Source organism: Mustela putorius, unplaced genomic scaffold (genome assembly GCF_011764305.1).
Source record: "Mustela putorius furo isolate JIRA1106 unplaced genomic scaffold, ASM1176430v1.1 tig00002118_pilon_pilon_pilon, whole genome shotgun sequence".
NCBI classification, from domain to species: Eukaryota; Metazoa; Chordata; class Mammalia; order Carnivora; family Mustelidae; genus Mustela; species Mustela putorius.
In genome coordinates, this window is record NW_025421952.1 from 232,231 (window position 1) to 245,420 (window position 13,190).

The 13,190-nt window shown below is 47.6% G+C and overlaps 2 protein-coding genes across 2 annotated transcripts in view; one reads left to right on the forward strand and one right to left on the reverse strand.

Annotated features, from left to right (window-relative positions):
• LOC123394262 (intraflagellar transport protein 172 homolog) lies at positions 1–13,163 on the forward strand. The gene is given in 19 exon segments (XM_045088014.1): positions 1–91; positions 94–143; positions 366–398; positions 400–479; positions 916–955; positions 1,253–1,321; positions 1,539–1,618; positions 2,418–2,534; positions 3,628–3,786; positions 5,203–5,296; positions 6,616–6,777; positions 9,733–9,861; positions 9,946–10,062; positions 10,387–10,529; positions 11,399–11,492; positions 11,605–11,669; positions 11,853–12,033; positions 12,280–12,389; positions 12,503–13,163. Coding segments are annotated over 19 exon segments (2,058 nt in total). The 5' UTR covers positions 1–24; the 3' UTR covers positions 12,771–13,163.
• LOC123394263 overlaps positions 12,916–13,190 on the reverse strand; it is an 18,847-nt gene continuing 18,572 nt past the window's right edge. Inside the window, exon 5 of the mRNA XM_045088015.1 lies at positions 12,916–12,987. Within this exon, the coding sequence (XP_044943950.1) occupies positions 12,916–12,987 (72 nt within the window). The remainder of the gene's footprint in view (positions 12,988–13,190) is intronic.

Below are 13,190 nucleotides of genomic sequence, written 5' to 3' on the forward strand. Positions count from 1 at the left end.
GATGGAGCTGCAAAGGTGACCTGCATGGCTTGGTCCCAGAACAATGCCAAGTTTGCGGTCTGCACAATGGACCCAGTGGTGTTGCTATACGATGACATGGGGAGCGGAGAGACAAATTCCCCACCAAACCAGCTACCTTGAAGGTGAAGAGAGTACTCTGTGTGTCAACCTGTTCATGGGGTCTTAGGAATCTGGAAAACTTCCTAACTAACTTCCCCAGCCATCTGCCTAGGAAATGGCCTGCCCCATCTTTTCTCAGGATAAATCCCTCACGCTCAATACAGTCACACAAACACCTTTTCTTCCCTTTTCTCTACCATGTGTGCTCATGACTTTTGTTTTTCTTTTCCATTTTTAACTCGTAGTATGGCAGGAAGAGCTATATGGTGAAGGGCATGGGCTTTTTCTCCCGATTCCACTAAAATTGCCATAGGACAGACCGACAGCATCATCTATGTGTACAAGATAGGCGAAGATTGGTGAGGATAGAGACTGGGAGGTGGGGGGTGACCTGGAAAAGAAGGGGAAGGCAGGAAGAAATGTCTCACTGGGGAAAGGGGAGAAGAGAAGGTGATGGTCCAAGCTGGGACGTGGAGAGCAAAGGCCTTCCCGAGTCTGTTGCTGATTCCCTATCTGTGCCTGCCTCGTGTTGTGAGATCCCATCCCTGGGGGAATCAGCCTAAGGTCAGCATGAGGACCTGTGATGGGAGCCCTTGGTGACACAGCATCTTTGTTCCTGTTCTAAAACTGCTCGGGCTCCATTTTATGCCTCCTTTCAAGGCTCTTATGGCAGGGTAGGCAACATTAGGGGGAGCAGGGAACGTATCAGGTCTTTCTTCCCTTCCCCCAGCATCACGTGTGGCACTTTCTTTATGAAAGTGTTTTTAATGTGTTTTCCCTCCTTTTATTTGGCAGGGGTGACAAGAAAGTCATCTGTAAGAAATTCATCCAGACGGTAAAGTTCAGACCTGTCTCGTGGAGATTTGGATGAGCAAACATATATCAATATAGCTACCTGTAAATGTAACCGGAAGTTGCATTTTTCACGTGTCCATCTGACCTTTCCAGCTGAGAGGATGGAGGATGGTGCTGCGTGGCTGCCCCTCCTCCTTGCTTTCCCCCGTGAGCCTGGCTGTGTCCTCTTCTCCGCTGTAGGCGACTGGGGCGGTGGCAAGTGGCAGCGGTTCAGTTTGTTATAAGTGCGCTGGGCGACATGGACAGGGTTATCCTTTTCATGATTTCCTCCTTGCAGAGTGCTGTCACCTGTCTGCAGTGGCCAGCAGAGCGGCACATCATTGTTTTTGGACTGGCTGAAGGGAAGGTAAAGGGGGAAGAGAAACACAGGAGAGGCTGTGGGTGTGGGTGGGGATAACAGTTCTGGAGAGAGAAATACAGTTAAATGTCTCCCTTAGGGTCAAGTTATATATTGGGGGAGAAAATGGAAGGACCGGTTTTTTGTTATTTCTTTTTCTTTCCTTAGGATCTGGGTGGGATTGAAAGGAACCTAACCAGACTTGTATCCATTTTCCCATTTTCAGGTTTCTTTAGAAAACACTAAAACTAATAAATCATCTACCATCTATGGGACAGATTCTTACATGGTATCACTGACAACAAAGTGAGTAAGGAAGAGCAGTATCCCAAGCTGAGAGACATAGGAAGAAGCGATGGGGAAGTCGGGACTGGGAGACTATAATATGGAAGATGGGGAGGACTGGTAGCAGGGAGCCCAGGTAGGGTAATGTTTGACATAGAAGTGTGATTTCTTGGTGAGTCAGAGTAATGAATTTATTTCATTTGAGCTATGAGGGAGCAAGGCCATTGCAAGGGCCCATCGGTCCACTTCATTCTGTGAGTCACCTCGAAGTGTATTTGCATTATGGGTTTCTAAAGCACCTTGTTCTCCTGGGCCAGAGGTTTATAGCTGTGGAGACCAGGGTGCATCTTTTGTTTTAAGGACTATGATGTGGAGAATTGATCAAAGTCACAGTAGAGCTAAAGGAACCAAAATTCTTTTGTCACTCTAGACGAACAGCTGCGCTTATTTTTGCCCCCTCTGCCTCTGCAGGATGGAGCTGCAAAGGTGACCTGCATGGCTTGGTCCTAGAACAATGCCAAGTTTGCGGTCTGCACAGTGTACCGAGTGGTGGTGCTATATGATGAACACGGGGAGCGGAGAGATAAATTCTCCACCAAACCAGCTGACATGAAGGTGAAGAGAGTACTCTGTGTGTCAACCTGTTCATGGGGTCTGTAGTCTCATTGGAGACTATAATATGGAAGATGGGGTGGACTGGTAGCAGGGAGCCCAGGTAGGGTAATGTTTGACACAGAAGCAGGATTTCTTGGGGAGACAGAGTAATCTCTTCCTCTTCTTCTTCCTCTTCCTCTTCCTTTTAATTCACTCACTTGTTTAGTTCCTCTGGGAAAGGAATTCTCTCTGGTCATGCAGATGGCACCATTGTTAGGTATTTCTTCGAAGATGAAGGCTCTGGAGAGTCACGGGTAGGACTAAAGGATGCTGTGAGATGGGGGTAAAGAAATCCAAGATCCCTCCTAGGGGAGGTTGAACATTAAGATTGAGGTGGTTGGCGGGGGCACATTTAGATGCATTCACAGAGAAGATTTTTATTCGGGAGGCCACAGCTTAATATTTGTGGGCAATGAGGAATCGAGGGGATAGGATTCTGAGAGTAAGGGAAAATGAAAATTATTATCAATGTAAAAAGTGTATTTATATGTATAAATCATTTTAAAAAGTCATTCTCAAGAGAGAAAAGGGAAAGGGTGGGGGATACAAGGAATGTTTATGTTTTACTTGATGTAATACTCTATTGTTTGAATAACTTTCCTTAAGAATTACTCATAGAGGGGTGCCTGGCTGACTCAGTTGGTGGATCATGTGACTCTTGATCTCAGGGTTGTGAGTTTGAGTACCACATTAGGTGTAGAGATGCCTTAAATAACTAAAATTAAAAAAAAAAAAAAAAAAAGAAAAAGAAAGAAAAAGAAAGTAACCTCTTTCTGCCGGGATGACTTTCTGCAAACTAGGAAAAATCCGGCCTTAGCCTACAGCACTCTCCTCCTGAAACTAGAGACTCTCTTCTTCCCTTTTGACTCCAACCTAAAAATATGACATTAAAGGCAGGAAAGAGAAATTCGTACTTTATTGGAAGCCAAAATTGTTTAAAAAAAAGAATTACTCATGTAATAATTAAATTTCTTTCTTCTGTAAAGAAAGAGTTGTATGCTCCATGTGGACCTACCCAGTGTTAGATAATGTAGGATATGTCCCTTTGGGGGCCTTATAGGTGTTTACTAAAAACCTCAACATACAATCCTTTTGAGGTTTCCTCTTGCGGACAATGTCAGACGTGCGTGTGTATGTCATACATTCGTGTGTAAGAGTATAAAACCTAAAGACAGATTGTGAAGTTCTCTAGATTAGGATGTGTTTGGGTGGGAAAATGTTGGAAGATTTATACAGGGTATAAATTTTTCCTAGAAAGGAAGAACCTCTGGCTGAGGCTGTCAGAGTCAGAGCGATTGGAACCCTTTACTTCTGTCTTAGGGGAAGTCGGTTAGCCACCCATGCCCGCCCTATGCCTTATCTTGGGCAACCAACAGTATTGTGGCTGCAGGCTGTGATCACAGAATTGTAGCCTATGGAAAGGAAGGCCACGTGCTACAAACTTTTGATTACAGCCGTGACCCTCAGGAGCGGGAGTTCACCACCGCTGCTGCAAGCCCTGGGGGCCAGTCTGTTGTGTTGGGAAGTTATGACAGGTGGGTCCCTTTCCATGTGCATCTTCTGCCTACTTTCCCTGTGTACACCTTGCTCTAGCCCACTTATATTCAACCAGAGTGGGAGAATGGTTGGAAAGCAAGTATAGGTTTGAAGAGATCCTCAGGTTTTAATTCACTCACTTCCCTTTTCCTGCTCCCACCATCTGTTGGGACTCTGGCAGTTCCACAATACACCAGGATTTTGTGTCTCTGTGCCTCTGCCTGGGACTCCACAGTGGAATTCATCTCCACTCTCTTTGTATTACGGTTGCCTCTTTTCAGACCACTGGCTCAGTGTTTGTCGCATGATATTACACTTTTGTGTTTATACTTAACTGGCTAAACTGAAATGCCCATGAGAAGAGGGCCTATTCGTTTTTGGTGTTTTTTTTTGAAATCTCCAGTGGCTAAATTAGCATCCAGTACATAATGTATGCTTAAGTGTTTGGTGAAGGAAGGAAGGAAGGAAGGGATGGATGATGGAAGGGTGAATTAAATAAATAAAATAAATAAAGGGCCCCGGTCCCCTCACATCAGCTTTATTAGTCCTGTCCTTTTATCCCCTTCGATGTCATCTGGGTCTCTTCCTTCTGTTTTCTGTTTCTTTTCCTTTTTTCTCCCTTGCTAACAGCTCATTTTTCTCACCAGCCATGATCTCCTTTTGTTTTCCCCACTCCTATCGCTCTCACCCCATTTTACTTTTGGCTTGATTTTCCCACCTTCCTTCCTTTGAACCTTTGTGTCCTCTCCTATGAGATTCCCTAGCATGTGTGTTCTCTCTCACTTCCTCTCTTCTCTACTACAGCGAGACTCATTGCCTTCTGTTACGCACCCATTTCCACCCTTTTGCTCAGTCTCCATCTCTTCTGAAATCCACCTCCTTAATTTCAGACCTCGGGTACTCAACTGGAGCCCTCGAAGAAGCTTCTGGGAAGAGGCAAAGCCCAAGGAGATTGCCAACGTATATACCGTCACTGCCTTGGCCTGGAAACGGGATGGCTCATGACTCTGTGCGGTGCGTTTTACTAGTAATCCCTTTCTGCCTGGGTGACTTTCTCCAACCTAGGAAAAATCCCCGGCCTTAGCCTAAAGCACTCTCCCTGAAACTAGAGACTCTCCTCTTCCCTTTTGACTTCAACCTAAAAATAGGACATTAACGGCAGGAAAGAGAAATTCACACTTTATGGGAAGCCAAAAGAGACAAAGAATTCTGTAGGCGGGGGCTGATTTCTCCCTTTCCTCCCATCACTATTCTGGCGTCCTGTGAGTGCCACCTCTTTTCCATCTGGTACTTCCCCAAACTGCCAGCCCTTTTACTGCCAACTCTTTCCTAGATTCTAGAACTTGGGTTTCAAGGGTGTCTCCAGATATCCTTCTGATGCCTGTTACCTTTTATGTTGTCGCTTTCCCTTCTAGGGCACACTCTGGTGGAGTGGAACAGTTTGACTGCTGCCTCCGGAGAAGCATTTACAAGAATAAGTTTGAGTTGACATGTGTGGGACCTAGCCAGGTAAGCAGCTGATAGCCTGCTGCACCAAAATCTCCTTCTGGACACTGCCACAGTGCCAAATTGAACCCCTGGCAGAGCTGTTCTGGAGAACAGAGTGTATCAGGCAACTCTTTGACAACTTTCCTGCTATAGACTTCCAGCTTACTGTAAAAAAGATTTAAACACCAAATTGAAGGGGTACAGAGATCGCCACTTCCATCTTCCTGATTTAAAACTTTACTACCTGGGGCGCCTGGATAGCTCAGTCTTAAGTGTCGGACTCTTGATTTCAGCTAACGTCATGATCTCAGGCTTGTGAGATCAAGCACCCCGAGGGGCTCCACGCTGGGCATGGAGTCTGTTGAAGATTCTCTCTTTCCCTCTCCCTCTGCCCCACCCGTGTCTCCATCCCTCTCTAAAACAAAACAGAAAAAGCTTTATTACCTGTATGTTGTTAACTGGAGAGTTTAGAATTACGCAGGTGCATGACATTGCTTTAGGGCCTCTGAACTCACCGTGTATGACATTGCAAGGTAATTTCTTAGTTCCTGAGCCCACTTTTCTGTTTTCTCTCCCTTTTCCTTTTTTCCTTCCATTTATTATTCATTGCTTCCTTCATTCTTTTTCTCTTTTTTAAAATTTTGTTCACTTATTTGACAGAGTGTCCACACAGGAGCAGGGGAACGCCAGAGGGAGGGGGAGCACTCGGATATGGGGCTGAATATGGGGCCTAATCCCCAGACCCTAAGGCAGATGCTTAATCAGCAGAGCTACCCAGGCGCCCCCTCTTTTTTTTTTTTTAAGATTTTATTTTTAAATAACTGTACACCCCACATGGGGCTCAAACCCACAACTGAGATCAAGAGTCGCATGCTCCTCTGACTGAGCCAGCCAGGCACCCCAGTTCTTTCATTTTCTGTCCATTCTCTATACATGAGCACTGTTAGGACCGAGAATACAAAGATAATTGTCTGTATTCTGTTGTTCCTTAATCAGGATCATTTTAGCAAAGAGGTATATGAAATGACAGTATGATCAGTATACACCACGATGAAGTAATCACAAAGATTTTCACAAGAGGTACTGGAAGGTAAGGAGAGTGATTAGTTTTACCCCGTATGTATTATATATTAGCATTGAAGGAGATAATCTCTGAAAACATTTTGTATATTGTAAAGCACTGTGTGAATGGGAGGTGTCATTTTTACCAACAAGAGCCTAGGCTAGGTGAGGAAACAAGAGACTACCTTTGTTTAACACTGTAGAGGTGGACACGGCAGGTTCACCCCTCTTTGGGGTTGAGGTAAGCCTCAGGGAGCTCAGACTTGTACCTTACCAAGGTGATTGTGAAGAACCTGTCATCGGGGACCTGGGTGGTACTCAAGTCACACTATGGCTACGAGGTGGAAGAGGTGAAAATCCTCAGAAAGGAACGTTACCTGGTGGCCCACACATCAGACACGCTCCTGCTGGGGGACCTGAACACTAATCGCCATAGTGAGGTAGGAATCCCAGGCGAAGGGGCGGGGAATGGAGCATCGTGAGCTGCTACTTCCTGGGAGCCCGGGTCCTTAAGGGGGAAGATCTCTAAGGAAAAGCTCTAAGATGCTGGCGTTGGGGACCTGGTGGACCTGGGAGTGAGACCCTGGAGATTTAGAATCCTGGAATGGGAATTCCCACTGTTGGACTGTTTTTACGGCATCTCTCAGAAGCCTAGAAGCCTAGGGCAGAATGTGACACAGCACCCCACTTGTGGAACATCAGGGCCTTCCTACACTCCTTCTCTCTGACCCCTACCCTGTCCTTCTCTCAGCGTTGTCCTGGATACTTACCCACATTGTTCTTATGTCCTCTCCCTCTTTTACGGGTGGCTTGGCAGGGATCTGGTGGCAATGAGAAGTATTTCTTTGGAAATGAAAATGTGAGTAGAGCTTGATTGACTGACCATCACATCTCAGTCAACCTTCTAGCTAAGAGAGAGCAGAGAAAGAAAGGAGGGCGAGATAGGCAGAGGAACAGAATAAAGAGAATAGTGGGGGTCACTTTACTACTGTTGACCGTGCAGACTTCCTCATGCAAACTTCCCACCACGTGACAGTCCCTTCATCCCCAGGTGTGCATGATCTTCAATGCTGGAGAGCTAACCCCGGTGGAATATGGGCGTCATGATACCTTGGGTTCTGTGCGTACTGAATTCATGAACCCCCACCTCATCAGGTAACCCCACAAGGTACTCTAAATTTTTGAAACCCAAAAGAAGTCCCTTCTAACCTCTAACTCCTGTATCCTCAAGATTAATCTAAAAACTTCGTCCCCTATGGTACTTTGGGCCCTTGCTCAACATCCCTATGACCCAAGTCCATTCTGCCTTACCTCACCCTTCGTGTTTCAGTGTCCATATTAATGAGTGGCGTCAACGAGGGATGGAAGACAATAAGAAATTGGCTTATCTTGTCGATGTTAAGACTATTGCTATCGGTAAGCCTCTCCCATAATTCTGATAACAAAACAGGGGTTTATAGATGCTTCCATATCACAGGGGTATGTAGAGTGGAGAATGCAGGAATCTGAGAGGCACCAGGTAAATGTATGGCCCTGCTCTCACAGAGGATGTGGGAAGTGTTCTAATCCACGTGTGCGAGTCTGTGTCTAGCTGTAGAGATACACGTATACTGTTACGCATATCAGCTTGTCCCTGTAATTCTTCATGTTCTTTAGGCATGTACCTTAGGGCTAGGAATTGTGAACTGTAGAGCAGAACCATCAGTAAATTTTTGAACTTTCCTGTTTAGACTTAGGGCATAGGATAATGGACTGTTTGAACCAGAAGGGGACTTATTTTCTGTAGAGTTTGACATTGGTAGCCAGTGAGGACAAAATTTATTTGAATTTCACAAGTGTTCACATAAATAAATAGATCTTATTTTACATATTAGTAATTTACTCTGGGGACACGTAGGTGGCTCAGTCAGTTAAGAGCCTGCCTTCGGCTCAGGTCATGATCCCAGAGTCCTGGGATCAAGTCCCACATCAGGCTTCTTGCTCAGCAGGGAGCCTGCTTGTCCCTCTGCTTTCTGCTCTTCCTGCTTGTGCACTCACTCTCTCTGACAAATAAATCAGTAAAATCTTTAAAAAAAATTAACTGTATCATGAAATGTTTCAAGCATAGAAAAATGTATTTAGAGCAGCACAGTATTCCCTATGATGTATAGAGAATAGCATATCCATATAGCGTCGTTAAGAACAAGGGTCTAGAGTCAAACGTCCCCACTTCTGCAATTATACCTGTGCGATCTTAGGTCAGTTTCTTAACCTTTCTGTATCTCAATTTCCTCATCCACAAAATGGGGATAAAAATCGTACCTACCTTATATGAAAAGCACTTAGACTAATGTCTGGCAAATAATAAGCAGTTAATAAATGTTAGCTATTAATAATATTATTGTTACTTGTGTACCAATTCCTAGGTTTTTTTTTTTTTAAGATTTTATTCATTTATTTGACAGATGAAGATATCAAGTAGGCTGAAAGGCAGGCAGCAGAGAGAGGAGGAAGCAGGCTCCCCACTGAGCAGAGAGCCCGATGCAGGGCCCGATCTCAGGACCCTGAGATCATGACCTTAGCCGAAAGCAGAGGCTTAAACCCACTGAGCCACCCAGGCGCTCCTAGTTTGTGATTTTTGAGGTCTCGTTTAAGAAGTTTCCCTGGGGCACCTGACTGACTGAGCCAGAGGAGCATGGGACTCTTGATCTCAGGATCGTGAGTTTGAGCCCCATGATGGGTGTAGAGTTAAAGAAAGAAAGCAAGAAAGAAAATTTTTAAAACAGAAAAGGTTTCCTACTCCCTCCTATATTTTAATATTTTTAGATTTTGCTTTTCACCTGGAATTAATTTTTGTGCATAATGTGGGTGTGGCTCATATTTTACTTTTTCCATGTTGAACCGTTTATTGGAAATCCGTTCTGTACTCACAGATTCGTAATGTCCCCTCTTATAAATCAAGTTTCCAAATACATATGGGTCTGTTCTTAAGATACTTTTACAGTTCATGAGCTTTATGTTTCACATCCACCTGTTGAGTTGTAATGGAAATGGTGTAGTGTGGCGGCCCATGTTCCAGGGGCAGTAATGAGCTATGAGACTTTGGACAAGTCATCCCACTACACAGGGCTCGTCTTCAATAGTATACAACATAACAGAGTTCTACTCTTACCTTTTTTCATTAGTGACCCCATGAGGATCTAATTAAAATCATAGATCCAGGGGTGCCTGGGTGGCTCAGTTGGTTAGGCGACAAGCAGGGCAAGTACCAGGAGGCAGAAATGTGAGCCGTGTCCCCAGAGGCGGCGTGCGGGGAGAGGGGTGCGTCTGAAGATGCTCGCCGTCTGCCTAGAGGGCAGTGATGCAGGAGTCTGGGTCAGGAGGCCCCAGGTTTCTCTCCCCTTCCCAGGCTCTAGGTGACAGTGGAAGAGCCTGATCTTGCCATCACCATGTTCAAAAAGCACAAGCTGGATGATGATATGATCCGCCTGGTAGGGAAGCACCACCCAGATCTCCTCAGTGACACACACCTACGCCTGGGCAAGGTGAGCCCTTCTCCGGTCTCGGCCATCTCTTCCCCAAACAGGCCCCACGTCCCCCTCGCCCCATCCTGACCCTCCTTTCGCCAGGAAATGGAGGCTGAAGGCCGACTGCAGGAGGCCGAGTATCACTACCTCGAGGCTCAGGAGTGGAAGGCAACAGTGAACATGGATCAGTCCAATGGGCTTTTGGAGGAGGCCTACCGGGTAAGGAGTCCAGGTCACTCTGGGGACACGCCTGTCCCTCTTCCCCACTCTCAAGTGATGCATTCTGAACTGGTCGTGGGTCTCTTTGAAAAACACCCATACCAACAGGCAAAATTTCACATGTGGTAGGAGGGGTCTGTGGACTACCTGAAGTCCATCCTTGGACCCTGAGCAGGCTATGGCTAATAGACCCCAATACTGAGCCGTCTCCCTATTCTAGTAGAAAGACCTGACCTTTGTCAAAGCTGCAGTCCGGTCAGAGAGGGGAAGGGAGCAGCCCTGTGGCCCTGCATGGGAGGATTGCCACATGGCTTTGCTTCACAGGTTCCCAAGGCTCACAGAGGAGCTGATGCCCACAAGCACGTGGCCTATCTGTGGGCAAAGAGCCTGGGAGGAGCATCCTCAGTGAGACTGCTCACTAAGCTCGGACTCCTGGCAGCTGCCGTGGACCACGCCACCGACAACTGGTGAGGCCCCACGGCTTCTCTCCCCTGGACCCTTTCGAGACAGAGCCTCTACATAGACAAGGAAAACGGCTGTATAGCTGAGAAGTGTTTCTGAAAATGGAGGCAGGAGTGAAGAAATCCTTGGAAGAACGTGATGGAGAGGCAAGGAGTGATTCAGTAGCTCTGTCCCTGTTCCCCGGGGCCTCAGAACAGTGTTTAGCTGTTCTAAGAAGATGGAAAGTGATCCGCGTTTTTCCTTCTTTTTCAAAAAGACCTTTTTAAGCAAGTACTATAGCCAGTGTGGGGCTTGAACTCAACCCCAGATCAACGGTCCCTCATTCTACAGACTGAGCCAGGCAGGTGCCCCAGAGAGAAGAGCTTTTAAAGTGAAGGTGCACTAAGCCAGTAATTGACTTCTGAGTAACAGAAGTGGGCTTCTGTTAAATGCAAAAAGAGCTTTTCTTAAGCAAATGTTACAAAGACCAGTAATAATCCTGCATGGAGTCAGATGGCTGAGGGTAGTCAATGTTTTAGAGAGACAGTTTTTCTGCTAGTATAAATGTGGCTCAGGAGGAAGTGGTGGAGAACCCGGCGCCCTTGCTCCCGAGGCAGAGTAGTGCTGGGAGGCTCACTGCGGTCCCCTGCCTCGCGCCCATCCCATTCCTTTATGCCCACTGGTCGCAGGAAGCACAGGCTTTTCCAAGTGTCCCCTGACCCCGTCCTCCTTTACGTGTCTGTATGCTTTTGTCTCACTTCACATGGGTTGTCTTCTCAGTCTGTCCTTTCCCTCCCCTTGCCCCGTCTCTACCCTATTTTTCTCTTGTCCTGCGCCGCCTCTTATAAAATGAAAGTACTGAGTAGGCAGACCTTACCTACACCTTCCATTTCAGCTCATTTGAATTTGCTTTTGAACTCTCCCGGCTGGCCCTCAAGCACAAAACCCCTGAGATGCATCTCCGACATGCTCTGTACCTGGAGGATGAGGTATGGATGTGCTCCTCCTCCCTTGCTTTTAACCTGGACCTCCTCCTGTCTCCCGGCTGCCATGATGGCAATCTGCTTCTGATCGTGTGCGGCTGCCCTTCTGTCCCTACAGGGTAAATTTGAAGAGGCCGAAGCTGAATTCATCAGGGCTGGTACGCCCAAGGAAGCAGCCCTCATGTGAGTTACCCGTCAATTCCTTACACCCGTCCTCCCAACCGCAGCCCCAGGACCTGGCATGGCCACCTTCACCTGAACCTAGTACCAATAAATCTTCTACCCCCTCTGATATGGCTGTCTGTCTCCCACTATTGAGGCCTCAGTCCTGTGCTAAGCCTCCCCTGTGTCCTCTTCTGGGAGCAGGTTCGTCCAGAACCAGGCCTGGGAGGCAGCTCAGCGTGTGGCCGAGGCCGGCGATCCTGACACTGTTGCCGAGGCGCTTGTGGGGCAGGCCCGGGGGGCCTTGGAGGAGAAGGACATTCAGAAAGCAGAAGGGCTGCTGCTTCGGGCCCAGAGACCGTGCCTGGCCTTCAATTATTATAAGGTAGGGCACCGGATTCAGGACCATGACGGGGAGGGGGAGAGAGTGTAAGAACCCACAGAGCACTACACTAACCAATACTACTGGGAAAGATCCAGAGAGTTAGCACTGGAGAGGGGGAAGGAGACAAGGAGGAGAAGAGAGGTGCAAGGACCTAGGGATCCGTGGCCCATAGTATAGAGCACCTGTGTGGCAGTGGGAAGGTGTCGTGCCGGCCTCTGCCTTCCTGATACCTGGAAATCTGAGCAGGAGGCTGGATTATGGAGCGACGCTCTGCGGATCTGCAAGGACTATGTGCGGGGTCAGCTGGAGGCTCTGCGGGAAGAGTATGAGCGGGAGGCTACCAAGAAAGGGGCCAGGTATGACGCCAGGAAGCAGCAAGTGTGGGCAGGGCTGGAGCTTGGGTCACAAGGTGTGCACGGGATAGGCCACGCTGCCCAGCCTGTCCTGGTCACGTGTACTCTCATCTCAGGGGCATGGAGGGGCTCGTGGACCAAGCTCGCCAGTGGGAGCAGGCTGGAGAGTATAGCCGTGCCGTCGACTGCTACCTCAAGGTGTGGGGCTCAGGCAGCAGCAGCCTGGTGGAAAAGTGCTGGATGAAGGTGAGGCGGGCTCCACCCTTCCTGGCCGCCCACTTCCCGGACCGCCCTCACAGCCAGCATTCCTCCTCAGACATTGCTTTTTCCTCCTGGGCCTCTCATTTTCGCTCAGGCGGCAGGTACCTGCTGAGTGCTTGCTAGATGCTAGAGCCAGAACTAGGAAAACTATAAAAGGGGATCTGAGGCAGAACGCCTAACAGACTGAAATTGGGGGAAGTTGGACACCACTGTGGCTCAGCTGATTGAGTACCTCGGTGAAGATAAAGGATGTGATTTGAAGTGGAGTTCAGAGGCGGGTGAGGTCTCCACTGAGAGGGAAGGAGGCTCTGTGAGGGAGGGGGCAGACCTGGGACCAGAGCTGGAAGGGCAAATCCAGAGGCCGGAGCTGGGGCCAGAAGGAAGCCAGGAAGAAAGCAGAGTCTCCTCCTCTACATAGAAGCTCCTAAAGAGAAGAATCTAGCCGGTTAAGCCAAGTCAGTAGGTTTCATCAATTCCTAAACATATATATAATCATATTTTATTATCTTAGAAATTGGGTTGCATATCAAGTTTTATATATTT